At 40.4% G+C, this 18,109-nt stretch overlaps 1 protein-coding gene and 1 long non-coding RNA gene across 4 annotated transcripts in view; one reads left to right on the plus strand and one right to left on the minus strand.

Moving 5' to 3' along the window:
• Positions 1–18,109, plus strand: part of PPP1R13B (protein phosphatase 1 regulatory subunit 13B) — an 87,632-nt gene that overhangs the window by 44,800 nt on the left and 24,723 nt on the right. For all 3 annotated transcript variants that reach the window (XM_079130032.1, XM_079130033.1, XM_079130034.1), the window contains exon 4: positions 2,835–2,911. In XM_079130032.1, the coding sequence (XP_078986158.1) occupies positions 2,835–2,911 (77 nt within the window). The remainder of the gene's footprint in view (positions 1–2,834; positions 2,912–18,109) is intronic.
• LOC306655527 lies at positions 14,578–17,593 on the minus strand. The gene is made up of 2 exons (XR_013762280.1): positions 17,463–17,593; positions 14,578–16,449 (listed from the first exon to the last, which is right to left on the minus strand). It is a non-coding gene; the product is annotated as an uncharacterized lncRNA (long non-coding RNA).

Below are 18,109 nucleotides of genomic sequence, written 5' to 3' on the forward strand. Positions count from 1 at the left end.
CACCCCTTCTCCATGTGGGCTAGAACAGGAGTTTGCTTGCACTGGAAGAACTGAATTCAGTACGCATCTTTCACACTACGCTACCCAGAACATTGAGCAGCGTGCCTGCTCCCTTTGTCAGTGTTCCTCAGGTGGGCTTCACTGGCATCTCTAACATGACCTGCCCAGATTCCCACCCTCACTGTCCCCCTCTTTCTTCCAGTCAGGCTGTCTTGCTCATTCATTGTCTTGTGTACCCTGACTCAGGCCCAACCCCCTGACCCTGCCAGGCTCCACCATAGGCCTTGTTTCTCTGCTGGTGCTAAGATGTATTCTGCCTCTCATCTGAGGGGCAGCTGCAGAGAGAAGTGCTCAGTGCTCACACACCACGTTGCCTCTGCCCTGTCCTGCTCTTCTCTGCTCAGGACTTGTCTCTCCAGCTTATGTTCTAGGATGACAGTTGGGACCCAAGACTCATGCCTCCTGCTGAGAGCAGGGTAGTTGTTTCTGGTTGGTGTCAATTAAGAGAAATCTCAAGTGAGAGTTGCATAGAACATCAGGACTCAAAACAAATAAGAGATAGCTCTCAACAGCTTCTCGGTTTAGAAGCCAGTGAGAGCATAGGAGGACATTACTTCAAGTCCCCTTTGCACTTGGGAAGCAGAAGCACAGAGAGGTGAAGTGAGGCCACACACCCAGTTAACCAGAGCCGGGAGTATACGATGGCATCAAGAGCAAGAGCACGTGGTTTCAGCCTGGGCCTCGCGTGGGACCTTGACAGCTGTCTTCTCACCCCTGTGCCTCAGTTTCCTCATTTGTGAGGTGCACAGGGCCCACAGAGTTGTGCAGAGGGTTAAGAGAGATACTGAGTGCGTAGAAAGGCTGGGGACATGGCGAAGCACTCACTGAAGGTCAGCTTATTTGTTATTTTCTGATTCAGAGATGTAAGATCACTAAGTTTCTCTTTTACTATCAAAGATGAAGTGTACTTGGTGTGATATAATGCTGTATATTTATAGTGTTCTGATTTCTTGATAGTTTACTCTTTGGAAAAGGAATATTATTAAGTTAGCCTGAATCTCTTGTTCCTTAAAAATACTAAGAAAAATAAGAATTTAAAATGTAAACTGATAGACGTCATAGGTTTTGTAATCTCCTATCATTATTGCCCCCCAAGGAAGATTTTTTCTTTGGACATTGCATTTTTTTAAAATGACTTTTTATAATTTGTTCAGAGATATGAAATTAATGAGTTTAATTTAAATAAAAACATCTGATAAACTGTAAGGAATCTAATATCTGGAATCCGCAGGATTCCAGTCCTCCTGTGTGACTCTGCACATGTGAGTGTTTCTGTGACTAGCTGTGTGGCTCTTACTTGTCCTTCCTCCTCCCTCCATTGGCCTACTCTTGATACATTTAGGTACTATGTGTCTTGGCTTTGAACATAAAGCACACAAAGCACCAGCTTCTGCCCTAGTTGGGGCACTGTCATCGCCTTCTGAGAACGTGTGGTTTAATGAAACTGTCCATCCAAAAGCTGATTTGTCTTTACACTTTTCAAAGTAGGCAAGAAATAAAAGGAAAACATTTTGTATACATTAGGCCCATGACCCTTGAGGTCTTGTGTTCTTGGGTACTAAAATAGCTCTGGGGATGACTCTCTTTACCTGCCAACTACAAACCATGTGGCCAGGCAGGAGCAGGCCTGCAGCACCTCAGAGACATAGGACCTGCTCTGCAGAGCCACATGCTGTAGAATCCTCACCATGGGACTGGGGTTGTGGCTCAGTGGTAGAGCGCTTGCCTAGCATGTGTGAGGCACTGGATTTGATCCTCAGCACTGCATAAAAATAAATAAATAATAAAATAAAGGTATTGTGTCCATCTACATCTAAAAAAAAAAAAAAAAATATATATATATATTTTTAAAAAAAAGAGAGAGAAGGTGCCAGAACAAATAGAGAAGTTTTCTAGTTTAAAATGATGCCTTTATTAAACAAAAATTGTAATTTTTACAGAATAAAGGGAGATTCATGACATTGTCAGATTTAAGAGGGTGCACCATCTCAATTTTAACCCAATAAGTGAAGGTCAGTTTTTTTGCATCCTGGGACTAAATTGTTTTAGTTCCTTCTGAAATATAAAAGCCTTTTTTGAAAATTTATTTTATACTGTCATAAAGCATGTTAACATAAAATTTACCATCTTTGCCATTTTGACAAGTCAGTTTCAAGATTGAGATAGAATAGATAGAAGGGATTTCAATTAACAACTTTATGTTGGTTATTTTTGTTGTTATTTGATGCTGAGGACTTAACCACTGAGCTACATTTCCAGCCCTTTTTTATTTTGAGACAAGATCTCACTGAGTTGCTTAGGGTCTCAATAAATTGCTGAGGCTGGCCTTGAACCTGTGATTCTCCTGCCTCAGCCTCCTGAGCTGCTGGGATTATAGGCATGTGCTACTGTATCTGGTTAAACAACTTTATGAAAGATTAATTGTGGAACATTTTATCAACTGTACTTTTTTGGGGGATGAGTACTGGGGATTGAACCCAGGTTTTACTATTGAGCTGTATCTCTAGTGCTTTTTGTTTATTTTTATTTTGAGATAGGGTCTCCCTAAGTTGCTGAGACTGGCCTTGAATTTGCAATCCTCCTGCCTAAGCCTCCAGAGTGGCTTGGATTACAGGCATGTGCCACGTGCCTGGCTCAGTTGTACTAAGTCTTGACTTTCTCAGCTTGGAATTTTAGACTTATGTTCAATAAGTATTTAAATAAAGAAAGAAATGGAAGAACATTGTTTTTTTCTTATATGCATTTTAGTAAGTTTGGTCTTTCATTTCTTTTAGGTGGCCGTCAGACCCAAGAGCAAAGAACTCAGAGAAATGTAATAAATGTACCTGGAGAAAAACGCACTGAAAATGGGGTAAGTCTTAGTGAACTGAATCGAACTCTTTTTTTTGACTACTGGGAATTAAACCCAGGAATACTCATTGACTGAGCCACATTCGCAGCCCTTTTTTGTATTTTATTTAGACGCAGAGTCTTACCGAGTTATTTAGGGCCTCACTAGGTGCTGAGTCTCGCTTTGTACTCACGATCCTCCTGCCTCAGCCTTCTAAGCTGCTGGGATTATAGGCATGTGCCACCACACCCAGCTGAATTGAATTTTTGAATAGTGGCTTTTATAGAAACTAATGGATTTTTGTCCTTTGGGGAGGGTGCTGGGATGAAACTTAGGGCCTCATATATCTAGTTAAGCTGTCTACCACTGACTATACCCCCAGCCCCAGCAACTAATGAGTTTAGGTGATGATTTTATTTTATTTTTTTATTTTTTTAAAATTTATTTTATTATAGACAAATGGGATACATGTTGTTTCTGTTTGTACATGGAGTAACAGCATACCATTTGCATAATCATACATTTACATGGAGTAATGATGTTTGATTCATTCTGTTATTTTTTCCTCCCCCCCCACTATAATTTTATTTTTAAAGAATTATTTGGGGAATAGAAATTCTTATTTCCATTGAGGATTTAAAAATATTTTATGAACTTACAAAGAAGCAGTCCCTAAGTGGTTTTGCCTGTCCACACGATGGTTAATGACCCAGAGTCTCCACTAGAGCAGAGCCCTGTGTCTTCCTTCCACATGCTACCCTCCCCATCCTAGAGCAGTGGCCATGTGCCTGGGGCACATGTGGGAGCAGAGGGGTCTCTGAAGTAGTCGTCAAGCAGGCAGACTTAACTTCATGTCTCCAGTGTTGACAAGATGGGTGGTGAGCGAAGTCTTCTGAATAGCTGGCTCAGAGAGAAGTATCTTCGGTTGTTACTCTGGTGCAGAGGTGACAAGCAGAGTAAATGTTAGTTATTGGTGAGGAAGAAAATGGAGAGTTAGCTGAGCTCAGTGGTGCTCATCTGTAACCCCAGATACCCAAGAGGCTGAGTCAGGAAGGTCTCAAGTTCCAGGCTGGCTTGGGCAACTTAATGAGACCCTGTCTCAAAATAAAAAGTAAAAAGGGGTGGGAGTATAACTCAGTGAAGAGCACCCCTGGGTTCAATCCCTGGTACTGCACAAAAACAAAAAAAGAAAAAAATAGAAGAGAGAGCCTTTTTAAGGATGTACATTGAAAGAAAGAGCAAGTAGGGGAATTTTCAACCTGGTCTTTTCTAGAAAATTTAGTAATGACTTTTACAAGTAATTTAAGGTTAAAAACCAGTTAGCAGTTTTGTTGTTTTAGATTTCACAGATATCTACTGCAGAGCCATGTGGTATACTAGATTATATTTTAATTTATTTTTTGTTTCAATGTCAAAATCCTTTTCTGACCCAGGAAGGAATGTCCTTGATTCAAGATTGTGGTGGATTCTCCTTTCTTACATTCCAATTTGTAAAAGTCATTGCTTAACTCCTCATCTTACTTCTGCCTTCTGACTTATTTGTGCACTCCAACTCTAGAGCCCTGCAGTAGTCTGTTAACCTTATCTACTTCAGGGAGTCCTAACGAGTAAAGGCGTTGGTGGGAAATATGGTTCAGTAAATTGGATGGAGTCTAGAAGACTCCCATGTGACTGTATTGCCCTCCCAGGTTTGGGAACCTCCAGATCACAGGTGCACACTATTGTAGGCATTTAAAACTTACTTGTCCAGCAGAGATTTGAAGGTCTTTTTGAGTGCTAAGATTGATCGTGACCTGAACTTTAGGGATGGTGACAAGAATACATTGAGTAGGCAGTGTGTAAGGTGGAGTGACTGTGTTTCTGTGATACATGGAGGGGACTCAGAAGGAAAGGGTTCCAGTGGTGTGATAACGTGAGAAGGCCACTTTTGATGTGATGGGTCTGTGATCTTCTCTCTTGATGAAGTTGATTTGTTAATGTGGAATAATGTATACATTTTAAGAGCAACAAAACTGAAACCTGAAATCAAAATTTAAAATACGTGTATACCCTTTATGTGAGTTTATAATTAGAGGAAGGTGTGAGACCTGGTCTAGAGGAATAACTTTGTGCTGGAAGCATCACATCAAAGGTATTGCTGTATTTTATAGCACACACACCTGCCTTTTAAGCCTAGTAACGCATTTCCTTGTGAAGTACTTCCTTGTCTACAAAGCACTTTTACATGCATTTAAAAAATAATAAGATGTTAAAAGCATCTTTCTCTAAAAAGGTTTTTGTGTATATCCTTGGTGTGGAATAATGGCTCACTAAACCTTGGGGCTGAGGCAACTCGAACAGATCAAGCAGCAGCTATGAGGAAAGGGTGGGTTGGCAACAAAGGTCAGGATGCTGAGTTAGTATGATTCATGGCCATTAGCACTGCTGAGGCAAGAGGCTGGGAAAGTTCTAGATTTTCAGAGGAAAATCGCAGGTCCACAAAGGCAGGCTAATCTGTGTGGTGGCTTTATTTTTCTTCTTCTTTTCTTATAAAGGCACATTGCTTTAGTCTCATTGTATGTTCCTGTGTTGGGGTTCTCAAGAACACCCCCAGATTCCATGATTTGCTAGGAGGACTCATAGGATGATGTACTATAGCAGAAGGACACAGCCCAGTCAGCAAAGGAAAAATACACATTCTGCTTAATGTCCTGGAAACACTGTCCTGTTTTCTTAACCAACACAGATTAAAATAAGTTGGTTTCTGCTTTATTCCTGATTACCCTGCAAGTTCCCAAGACCAGTTGATCTTGCCTTTCATGATTTTTTCTAAGAGAGTTTTGTAGTTTTATGTCTTGCATTTCTGTGATCTATTTTGAGTTAATTTTTATGTATGGTGTTAAGTAGGGATCCACATTCATTCTTTTGCATATAAATATCTTGTTATTCCAGCACCACTTGGTGAAAAGACTGTTTTTTGCCTCTTTGAATTTTCTTGACACCTTTGTCAAATTAATTGACCATAAATGTGGGATTATTTTTGGAAGCATTTGTTATTGTAGTTACTCAAGTCCCTCTTTTACATTGTGGTATCCAGGACTTACCTATCAGACAATATTTTAATTGTCTAGAAAAAAACTTCTAGACTTCTGCCAAGGTAGGAGAAGCATGGAATTGGGGAGGAGATCTAGGGATTTGCCTGCTGCCTTTCACTCAGTCTGCCTTACCTCAGTACCCTCCATTTCATTCCCCTTTACCGAGGTGTTGCCAGTTCCTGTGGCCATGACCATACTGTGGTATGATGTATGGGGTTGCTAATTCAGATTTACTCCTGGCCGAGGGTTGTCTCAGATGTAGTAGGGCCCAGCTCATCCTACCCTGCTGCTTCTGGCATGGTTGTTGTCTCTGCTCCTGTTAGTCCTATTTCTTGGTTTTATATTATGTAATATCAAAAATCCCTTTAATATAGTGGAGTTTGGAGAATTAATTAAATTAGGATCAAATAATCCTCCACTTAGAGCAAAACTAGGTGTAGAGGGCTGGGGTTGTGGCTCAGTGTTAGAGCATTTGCCTAGCATGTGTGAGGCACTTGTTCCATCCTCAGCATTTATTTTATAAAAATAAATAAACAAGGGCTGGGGAGATAGCTCAGTTGGTAGAGTGCTTGCCTTGCAAGCACAAGGCCCTGGGTTCGATCCCCAGCACTGCAAAAAATAAATAAATAAAATAAAATAAATAAATAAATAAAATAATTGTGTCCATCTACAACTAAAATTTTTTTAAAAAGTAGGTGTAGATTTCTTTTAACTTCTCTGAATTTTTTTCATATTTTCATTTTGTACTGTGTTCAGGATATTTGTAAGATATATCAAAGGTGATGACCTTTATCCTCAGCCATGTCTATATGACTGTTTAGTTCATATAAGGTATTTTTAATATTTATTATAAAAAAGACAGGACAGTTTCTCCCATACTTATAAATCCTATACTTGATAAAGGATGTGTATCCATAATATATAAGGAACCCTTAAAATTCAACAAGAAAATAAGCTTCCCAATTTTAAAGAGACAGGCAAAAGAATCAACATTCCCTTTGACTAAAGAGGATATGTGAGTGTCAAGCACATGGAAAGATGTTCAACATCATCACTCGTCTTTGGGAAAGCACAAAACAGTACAGCGTCTAACATTAAAAGACTGCTCATAGTAAGTGCTGGTAAGGAAAGTGGAGATTGGAACTCTTGGGCATTGCTGCTAAGAATGCAAAACTGTAATCTCCAAAGCAGTTTGGCAGTTTCATTAAAATTATATCAAATGTACAATCCAGCAATTCTATTCCGAAACATCTAGAGTAAAATGAAAGCAGGTGTTTGTGCCCACTTGTGCATAAAATGTTCATTCTAGCTGCTGGAGTGCAAGTGTCCATGTGAGCAAAGACCTGCAGGGCAGAGCCAGCTTTGGTGTTCCTTCCATGCTCAGAATGTCTGCTTCTTTTTATTATTGTGTCAGCATGTAATGCTTTTAAAATATCTTTTTTCTGTATTGTGTTGTTTTTTATTAATTTTGTCTCCAGGGGTACTTACCAGTGAACTACTTCCCAGCTACTGCTGCTGTTTTTTTTTTTTTTTTTTTTTTTTTTTCTGTTTAATTTTGAGACAGGATCTTGTGAAGTTGCTGAGGTTGGCCTCAAACTTGAGATCCTCCTGCCTTAACTTCCTAAGTCACTGGGATTCCAGGCATGTGCCACTGTGCTGGGCTTATTTTGTGTTTTAGATGCTGTTATTGCAAGTGCAGTTCAGGGTGCCCTGTCCACCATGCTGTTGGAAGCAGTCCCCCCATCTTGTTTGCAGTTGTCCTACAGCAGGGTGTGGTGTTTTTTCTTATTCTGTTGTTGGCCCTATTTTCCTTCTGATCTTTTCTAGCCCTGGTTCCTAATATCTTGGCTTAGGTATAATAATGTGTTGAACTGAACTGAATTGATGTAAGTGAGTTTTAATCGCCCACATACATATAATTCACACTTACAGGATATATAGTCCACACTTAAAGAACAAATGCCATTCTGTAGTCATACTGCAGGGGGTGGGGTGTTGGTATATGTTTTAGATATCTAACTGGGTCCTGGATGTTTTCGTCTGTTTCTTGGTGTTGGAGATGGAACCAGGGCCTTGCACATGCTAAACATGTGCTCTGCCGCAGAGCCATGCCCTCAGCCCCAGTAGGCTCTTTCTAATTTGTGAGGCTTAGTAACTGTTGGAATATGAAATATTCAATTTCCAGAATACAATGAGATGTTAGAGAAGCAAGAAGCTTAGTTTTCTTAAACATATCTTATAATATATCTTGATGTCATTATCATTTGTATTTGCATAACAGACAAGTAAAAATAGTCTCCAAACCTGAAAATTTATGCCCTTGAAAAGGTAGGGAAAAGGGGGAATCATTTAATATTCTAGAATATTTTATGAGCATAACTAGATTTTATCCTAATGATTTTGCCCGAGTTGTGTTTTAGGAATGTTGGTTAGTTTTGAAGTGACATTATGCTTGAGAAGCCACTTATACTTTAAAAAATATTTATAGCTTTTTAAAGAATCTTGACTATTAAATTACAATATAACTACAAATAATATAGGGTACAGTACAGTTCATATAATTCTTTTGTATTAAAATAATTTTTATTGTGAGATATTCACATAGAAGAAGAATCTGTAAAACATGTCAGTATAAAGAATTACAAAGGGGCACTCAGGGCCTTACAATCCAGACTTAGAATTTCTCTTTGTTTTTTAAAACTGTTCTGTCCAGTTGATTTTAATTTCAGAGAGACCAAAGACATTTAGAAGATGTTTGGTGAAGGCCACTTAGAGTCTCCTCTCAGATTTGATAGAGAAAGAAAGGGTGTTTTCGGAGGTGCTTTTGTAAACAAATAAATCAGTTGTCTGAAAAGTGTAGGGAAAGTAGAACAAGCGACACAGTAGTAGGGCATGTTTGATCAACCGCATCAAGGATGATATCTGGAAAGATGTCTCAGAGAAAGGAATCAGAGGCTTCTGCAGAGAAAAGGAAAACACAGGAGATTTTATGGTGGTAGCTGAAAACTGGTGGGACGGGAAGGAAGGAGACCCTGAAAGGGGGTCAAATGGAGTACCAACTGGGGAGGTGCTGGGTCTTCACTTACTGAATGCTTGACTAATCCTATAGATATAGGTACACACACACATACATATTTTTAATTTGTACTAGGAATTGAACTCTGGGCACTCAACCACTGAGCCACATCCCCAGCCCTATTTTTTATTTTATTTAGAGACAGGGTCTCACTGATTACTTAGCAACTCACTTTTGCTGAGACTGGCTTTGAACTCACTGTCCTTCTTCCTTAGCCTCTTGAGCCATGTACCACTACACCTGTCACAGATTTTAATTGAGCTGTTTTAGAGGGGCCCTGGTACAGTCTGTAGCACTGGAAGGATGGGGTGGTGAGCTGGGGATAGGAAGCTGCCCGGAGGCAGAGCCCCAGGAGGCCCTGGTCTGTGGTGCTCCACAGAGTAGTCATTACCACTTGAATCTCAGTGGGAAAATCACTTAAAAAAGTATTGGAAAGTAAAATTTACAAAGGATGGTGATATAAGCACAAAAGGTGTCTAGTTGTCTACAAATTACAATTCAGAAAAAAATATTCCTTGAGATGATATCTTAAACCAGAGAAGTTGCAAAATGATCCTTTAGAAATATTTTTTCTGTTTGTTTTTGCACATTAGGGTTTGAATCCAGGACTGCTTTCCCACTGTGCTGCACCCAGTCCTTTTTTATTTTTTGTTTTGAGACAGAATCTTGCCAAATAGCCCAGGCTGGCCTTGAGCTTGTATCTCTGCTGGGCATGGTGGGGCACACCTGTAATCCCAGCTACTCCTGAGGCAGGAGGATGGGTAGTTTGAGGCCAGCCTCAGCAACTTAGTCAGACCCTACCTAAAATAAAAAAGTATAAGTGGCAGGAGATATAGCTCATGATAAAGCACACCAGGGTTTAATCCCCAGTTCAAAAACAAACAAAACAACCTGTTCATTACCTTTTCCAATCTGTTTTTGTCTGCTTGAGTGAAGTTACACTGAGAAAGGTGAGGATGGGGTTAGGCTTCCTCTGGAGTGGCCTGGCAATGCCATCCCAGCTACCACTACCCTCCAAAGCCTTTCTGTGCCACAGAAGACATTCATTTTGTTATTTTTCTCAAAAATCTTCCGAAAACTGTCACCTAAAGTTTTCATTATTCTTTTTTGCTTGCTTTGCTCACACTCAGCCTTTTTTTTTTTTTTTTTTTTTTTTGCAATGCTGAGGATGGAACACAGGGCCTCATGCATGACAGGCAAGTGCTCTACCATTGAGCTACCTTTCCAGCCCACTCATCATTCTCTTTTTATTTTATTCTCAATCAAGTTATCTTTAGCATTCCTATTTTTCAAGGGTAGGGAGGGGGGAATTAATTCTTTCGTGTTAGGTTGAACTGTATAAAATTGCTGATGTATATGGCCATACAAAAAAGTATCTTCATGTGATTGAGCTAGTAGGTTTCCATGGTGTCTGTCAGAGTGTTTACCCTCTGATGTGATAAACATTCTTGGCCAGGAGCAGTCAGGCATGCCTGTGCTGCAGCCTGGCACACAGATGGGTGGCAGTATCCCCTGTCTGATGGAAGGATCATCTGCCTGCTGTCAGGGGTTCAGCTAGGGTCCTGGCCTGCTGCTTACCTGCCTCTGGAAGATCAGAGCAGCCAGTCACCAGCTGTCCAGAGCTGTAGCTTTCTTATCCCTAAAATAAACTTAAGAACTGTTTACCTAGAACTTCTGTGAGCTTCAGCTAAGGTATATAAAATTGTCTATACACTCTACATATGTGCTAATGTGCAATAGGCCCTCATTATGTATTAATTGTGGACTCTCTAGAATTCAAAATTAATTTAAAAGTACTGAGTTCTTCCTGTCTCTGAAAGTGAATAAACATCCTGCATTCAACAATTGTATGGGTAGTTCCTTTGTGAATCAGGAACAATTTCAGGAAGCAGATGGCCATGCTGCAAGGTCTTTCTTTAAGGATAGGCAAAGTTTAGAAATTAGGGGCCTGGCATTATAGATATCAGAAAGAATGAAGCAAACACGGGTGTGGGGACGAGGGGGTTCTGGAATGAAGAGGGAAGCCAGGCGTGAGAGGGTAAGGAACACTTGAGCCACAGCTTGAACGTTGGGCAAGGGAGGCTCAAGTCAGTGACCATGCTGGAGTCACTATAGGGAATTTAGGGGAGGAAGCCAGTCCTGGGAAGAATGAGAGGAGTTGGACTGGAGAGAGGCTGGACCATAGTGGAAGTGTGCTTTCTAGTATGACTTGAGTGCTGCAGCAGGCTGGGCAGGTGGTGGAGCTGTTCCCGTGACTTCTCACTGAATTCATCTTTTTTCCCCAAATATTACAATGACTTTCTTATTTATTATAACCAAAGGGGAGGTTGGTTGAGTATTAAAATTAGGGACATGTGAAATGACCTATTTACCAGTTAAATGTTTAATTGCTGACAAAAAAAAAAAATTACTGGTCTTTTCTATCAATGATTGCCAAGGAATCTATGATGGACTTTGAGGGGGGAAACTGCTGTTCATATTTAAAACCTCTGTTAGTGGTAGTAGCTCCCTTGAAGGTAGGCACTTTAGGGAGTGGGGTAGGGAAAGGGAAAAAAAGATAGGCACACTCTCTTCTCTGGATTGTGACAGTGCATAACATCTGAACTCCTGTAAGTAGGGAATAATTGAGAAAGTAAGTTGAAGTATGTAGAGTTGTAGTAGTTTACAGTAAATGGCTGAGACAGTTTTTAAGAACACCTGCAAATTTTTTGGCACCTCCTTTCAAAATGTGAAGCTTAATTTCCCTTCTCTCACAGACTTGGTGACTTGCTTCTCCTTCTGAAGCTAGTTCATTTAAAAATTTTTTTAAAAAGACAACTTCCTCCTGGTGCTTCTTCTTGATTGTTTGCTGTGGGAGAAACCAGCCACCATGTTGAGAGGATGCTAAAGCAACTCCGTGGAGAGGCTCACTTGGGGAGTGAACTGGGCCTCCCAACAGCAGCCACTACCAAGTCACTAGCCATGTGAGTGAGCCTTCTTGAAATCAGAGCCTTGATCCCTAGTCAAACCTTAAAATGACTGCAGCCCTGGCTGACATGTGACTCAACATTGGGAGAAACCTCACTCACCAGGCCAGGCTGCTTCCAAATCCCTTGTCCACAGAAACTAAGCCCTAAGAATGCTTTTTGTTGTTTTAGGCCCATAAGTTTTGGGGTGACCTGTTCCTCAGCAGTAGACAGTTAATACAGAGGGTGAAATGCATGAAGATGGACTTTGATTCTCAAATCATTTTCACAAAGATAAAATCATATGATTGATGAAGGCGTGAAGAAAGATGGACTGTTGTCAGGTGTGGGGCACATGCTTATAGTCCCAGCTGTTTCATAGGCTGAGCCAGGAGGACCACCTGAGCCCTCCCCCAAGTTCTCTAGACCAGCTGAGGCTCCGTAGCACATAGAAGACCCCCTCTCAAAAAAAAAAAAAAAAAAAAAAAAGCCTCTTGATACACAAGTAATTTTCACAAATATAAATAGTAGTAGTAACATACAAATACAGTTGGTACATAAAGTGCCGTGTAATCAAAGTGCTGTGCCTGCAGAGAAGGAGAGGAGTGTTTCAGGGAGGTGTGGTTGGTGGAGGCAGGATACAAGGGAGCCCTCTTTGGAATGACTTTGGAGTGTGATTCATCCTTCTGAATGTTTTTCTTCACCAAATTTTCAACTTTTGGAAGATTGCACTCGCTGAATAGTTACAGGACAAGAAAGCATCTTTTAGGGTAACATGAGCTGAACAGAACCCTTGAGAGCTGCACTTGTGCATAGACAGAGCAGCGTGGGGAGCGCAGAAGCTGCCTTTTTTGGATTCGTCCGCGCTGCACAGTTTCAAGTTATCCCCTGGTCTGTGAGTAGAAGGATTGGTTGAGCAAGATGGTGAGTGTGTCTATTTGCCTGAAACTGTAATATCAAGGTATCACTTCTAACACAGTATTTAGCTAGTGCATTTTTGGATGAAAGAGTCCTTACACTACCCCCCCAAAAAATTATATGAAAAATGGCATAGTTTTTCCAAAACTGCAATGGTTAAGGATTATTAACTAAGTAGAGATGTGCCAGGTAAGTCCATAATGTGATGGCCCTTCTGTTTCCTAGATGAATTTAGTCTTCGATAACGCTGTTACTTTTAGCACATATTGGCAAAATGTTCCATATTAAACAGAATATAAAACTGTCTTTTTTACAATGTTTAGAAAGACTAAAAATCTACAGAAACATGTTATTATGATGGAAGATATGTGTTTATATTGCATCATTGTTGACCATGACAATATGTCTTTAATACCTGGGTTATTGTATCACCAGTTTAAAATTACATAAAACTGCCTGTGGAGACAAAAAAATGTACTTGATTAAAGCCCTGTCACCAACTGACCTGTGATTAAAATTCCCAACTGCAGTTATCAAGTGAGTTGTAGCTGTTTTTAGTATCTGTAAAAATCTAGTTTTGCTGGCCTATTTTTCAAATATTCAATATTCTTTATTTTAGTAGCTTCTCAAGTCTTGATTCACATACATAATTAGCAATGATGAGAGATTAACATGGAAAATAAACCTCCTTTTTTTATCTAACTTTTGACAAATCATAGGCTAGCTTCTTTATTGAAAGTCTGATCCTAGTGTATTTCATTATTTGTGAAAATACCATTTATTTGTAATCCCTTCTTTGTCAAGAGGCTATCATCTTATTTGAAAGAGGACAATTAACATTTAAACTTTAACAATACCAAGCGTATCAAGCTAATCTGTCATGCCAGAACAGCAGCAGCAACAGGGCCCTGTAGATCAGGGGTTTGCCTGGTGGGGGTGGGCATTCATTGGGAAGGATAGTAGGAAACCTTCTGGAATGGTGGAAATGGTTTGTATCTAGGTTACACTGTGACATGCAGTTGTCAGAACTCATTCAACATTATGTTTTAAATGGGTACATTTGATTGCATGTAAATTAAGCCTAAAGATTTTTTTATTTTAATTTAATTTTACTTTTTGGTGCTGCAGATTGAACCTAGGACCCCTTACACATGCTAGGCAAGCACTCCACCCCTGATCCACTTCCCCAACCCTCTAAAACTGATTTTATAAGTAAATGTTGGGCTAGGTAGAGGACTTACCTAGCATTCACCAGGCCCTTGATAAAAGTAAACATGACTACACCTGTGTCTGTTTGTCTACTCTTCTTCTTCTTTTTTTTTTTTTTTAATGGTATTAGTGATTTAACCTAGGGTTGCTTTACCACTGAACTATATACCCCCAGCCCTTTTTATTTCTTATTTTGAGACAGGATCTCATTAAGTTGATTAGGGCCTTGCTAAGTTGCCTAGACTGGCCTGAACTTGGGATCCTCCTGCCTCAGCCTCCTGAGTCATTGGCATTACCTGGTGCGCCATTGACCTGGCTTCACTATGTATTTCTCATTCATTTTGTTAACTTATTACCAGTATGGCAGTTTTTGAAGTTTTGGATCTAAAATGGACTAGAATATATACTTTTTTTTTAAAGCATTCTTTAGTTGTCAATGGATCTATCTATCTATCTATCTATCTATTTATTTATTTATTTATATGGTGTGCCAAGGATTGAACCCAGGGCCTCAGGAATGCCAGGCAAGTGCTCTATCACTGAGCCACAGTTCCAGCCCCTGTACTTTTTTTTTTTTTTTTTAAACATTATTAATCTTAAACTTAGGGCCATAAAAATTAGAAAGTCTTGTTTTATTTTTGTTCATTGCAGGGTTTTATGAGGTAATATTTGGAAATTTTTGTAAATTTAGGAATGATAATGTATACAGGGTTTAGCTTCTCATTTGAGCTCACTGTTTCGGGTGGTAGTGTTATTGGATTTGAGAGTCGACTGTGGAATAATGCTTCAATCCTGGGGTATCATGCCTAAGATTAGGGCAGTTACCTTGGAAACAAAAGTGTAGCAACACAGGGACTAAAGTGAAAGTGAGACACACCTGGAGAGAGGAGTGGCCAGATCAGCTGGGGACCCAAATGATTAGGCTTTGGGCTTTTGTTAGGATGGGCTGGGAACTTTCAGGGGTGTGAATCTTGGAGTGGCAGGTAGCTGTGCTTTCTTGGACCTAGTGCTTATGTGGTGATTGCCCGTTGCGGGGGGGGGGGGGGGGGGGGTTAACCACCTGTGCTGTATGAAAAATGAGAGGAGCCTGCATACCTGGGTCACATAGCACTTCCAGAGTGCATGGTAATGATCCAGGTTCTCACTGTTACCTAGGAAATGCTGCTTTTATTTTGCAGTGAAAATACAAGTATTAAGAAAACCTGAGCTCAGTTCTAATGGTCATAGTTGAATTTGATGGTATAATCTGGTTGCTTCCATGTGAGAGTCTCTTTTCTTTCATCAGAGAAGAGTCTTGTGGAAAACAATGGGAGAGTGATTTTACCTTTGAAGTGTGATCCTCAGGGTCTGGAATTACGTCTGGCATGTAGGAAGTGAATGAATTATCGCGGTATTGTGGTGCTGAGCATGGATAGTTCGGGACCAGAAAGTAAGCATTCTCCTCTCGACTCCTCAGAGCCTTGTGTGTGGAGTGGGGCACCGATCTCAATCCCTCTGCTGCTTTTGGGTACCAGGTTTCAAAGCACGTTCAGCTTTTTTGTTTATGAACATCCATTGCACCACAGCATACTGCCATCATTGACAGAGATTAGGTGACATGGTCAGAAGGAAGTGATAGGGGCCAGAAATCATTTGGGTTAATGAGGGGTTTGGAGAGATCTATAGGGAAACTATAATGGTGAGGAGGATGTAGACTCTTCAAGGGGGAGGAATGAAAGAAGTCTGGGCATTTGAGTTTGAAAAGAAACCAACCATGGCAGACCGTGGCAGGGATCTGGTAGAGAGAGAAGGAAGCATTGAGTTAACTTAGGAAATGCTGGTCCTTGGGGCTATGGCCAGAGCCAGGCCAGGACCTGTTGTTCCTATAACTCATAGCTTCAGGAAGCTTCACATTAGCTAGCAGGCTCTTGGTACAAGCCTTCTATCAGTTAATACTGTGTATGTAAAAATGATGTACAGTGAACTTAAAGTCTCTTAAGTTCCTGTTTCCACAGAAGATTTGTGGAAGTTAGGAGAAAGAGGGGTGAAGTGATCAGATGAGCAATCAGGAAGATAAGAGCCTTTGACCACTTTCCTGGTGCTGGATTAAGTGGGAGTAGTCAGACCTGAGTGGGGTGAGCTGTGTTGACCATGGAAAATGAGGATGCCAGCATTAATCAGAGAATGAACCAAGTTTATTGGGAACATAACTGCTTTCCCAGAATCCAGAGCTCAGGTAGTGATGGTGGACATTGGCAAGGACCTCGAGCCCTGGGCAGTCATTCAGTGAGGATACTTGGAGCAGACAGAAGGCTGCCACGCCTTTCCTTTGTGTTCTGGCCATTATCTGATTTCATTCTGCAGTGAAAACAGATAAGAAGGAGTTAGGTCATAAGTTCGTTTGAATAAGTTGAGTTCAGGTGGAAACTTTAAAATTGTAAGCTGGGGGCTGGGGAGATAGCTCAGCTGGTAGAGTGCTCGCCTCACAAGCACAGGCCCTGAGTTTGATCCCTAGTACTGCCAAAAAAAAAAAAAATAGTAAGCTGGGCTTGTGTACATGTAGTACAGTGACAGACCTCTTATAAAAGGATCAATTTTTCATTGAAGCATTTTTGTTTTCTTGAAAAACTGAAAAAGTGCTTTGTGTTGCTAAATGTTCACATTGCACAGTTAAGGGAATATGTACGAAAATATAAATTGCTTCATGTTGGTTGACTTACAAGTTTATGGTGGCTAATGTTTTTATAACCCATTTAAATACAATTAAATAACACCAGGTGAATTATTCACTTTGAAATAATTTATTCAGTTGTATATTATGGTTCATCACACTTTCCTATATATAAGATCTACTTCAGGGGTTGGGGAGAAAGCTCAGTTGATAGAGTGCTTGCCTTGCAAGCACAAGGCCCTAGGTTCAATCCCCAGCACCGCAAAAAAAAAAAGATCTACTTCACTAAAAATATTGCTGTTTATTAGTGTATATACACAACACTTGAATGCTTTCTGACAGTATGGCATATCTTAATTTCATCATTAGCCAAAACACACACAACCCATGCAAAGAGTATAAATGTATATGGTGACAAATAAAATATGTTTTAAACAAATATAAAAATTTTTACAAGCTCTACCTTTTTCTTATGTTAAATATACAACACAAAGACTTAAGTTTTTCTTTTATCCTCTTCATTGATATTCTAAGCTTTGATGGAAGAGGAGTCCAAAGGAAAAGTTTGGGGGTATTTTTTTTCCCTAAAGTTATAATATTATGAAGTTAATATAAATCGAAAGATTTGTTCAATGGATATAGTTTTTCTCTAGCCAGAAAAGTGTTTAAGAGGTAAAATCTCCAGTCCTTTAACAACTACCTTTGGAGTCTTCTCTTATGCACTCAGAACTTAGCTGCCACCCTGGTTGGAGAGGTGACTCGAAGGCAAAGACTGCGTTGGAAGATGTGTTTGGCATTTGAGGTAACAGTCTATTTCAGACTCAGGAGGCTCTCAAGCGTCAGCATCATCTGCCCCAGACATCCAGCCACATCGACCTTGTGGCCCAGTGATCCAAGACCACCCAAAGCAGATGATCCTCCTCCTGAAGAATCCTTAGGAAGTCTCGCTGCTTGACACTAGGCCACAGTGCCTTCACCATTCACCTCGCTTCATCTCACATCACCACAAACCACATGGCTTTTTCTGTGGATACAAAGAAAGAAGTCAGCCCCCTGAATCCCAAGGGAAGAACCTTTGCCACATACCAACCCCGTTGGCATCTTGATCCTGGACTTCTAGTCCAGAATTCTGGGACTTCCAGTACAGTCTTTAATAGAACTGGCGAGAACAGATACCTTGGCGTAGTCGCCCAGGGAAGTAGATGGGTACCCTTCCCAGTCTTGTATTGACTGATACCACATGCACTCCAGGAGAGGGGAGCCACTGAGTTCTGTAGTCGAGGAGTCCTGTTTCAGGAACTGCTCCAGATGTGGACCCCACAAGGTGGTGGGATCTGAGACTTGGAG

This window comes from Sciurus vulgaris (assembly GCF_902686455.1).
Source record: "Sciurus vulgaris genome assembly, chromosome: 2".
Lineage (NCBI taxonomy): Eukaryota > Metazoa > Chordata > Mammalia > Rodentia > Sciuridae > Sciurus > Sciurus vulgaris.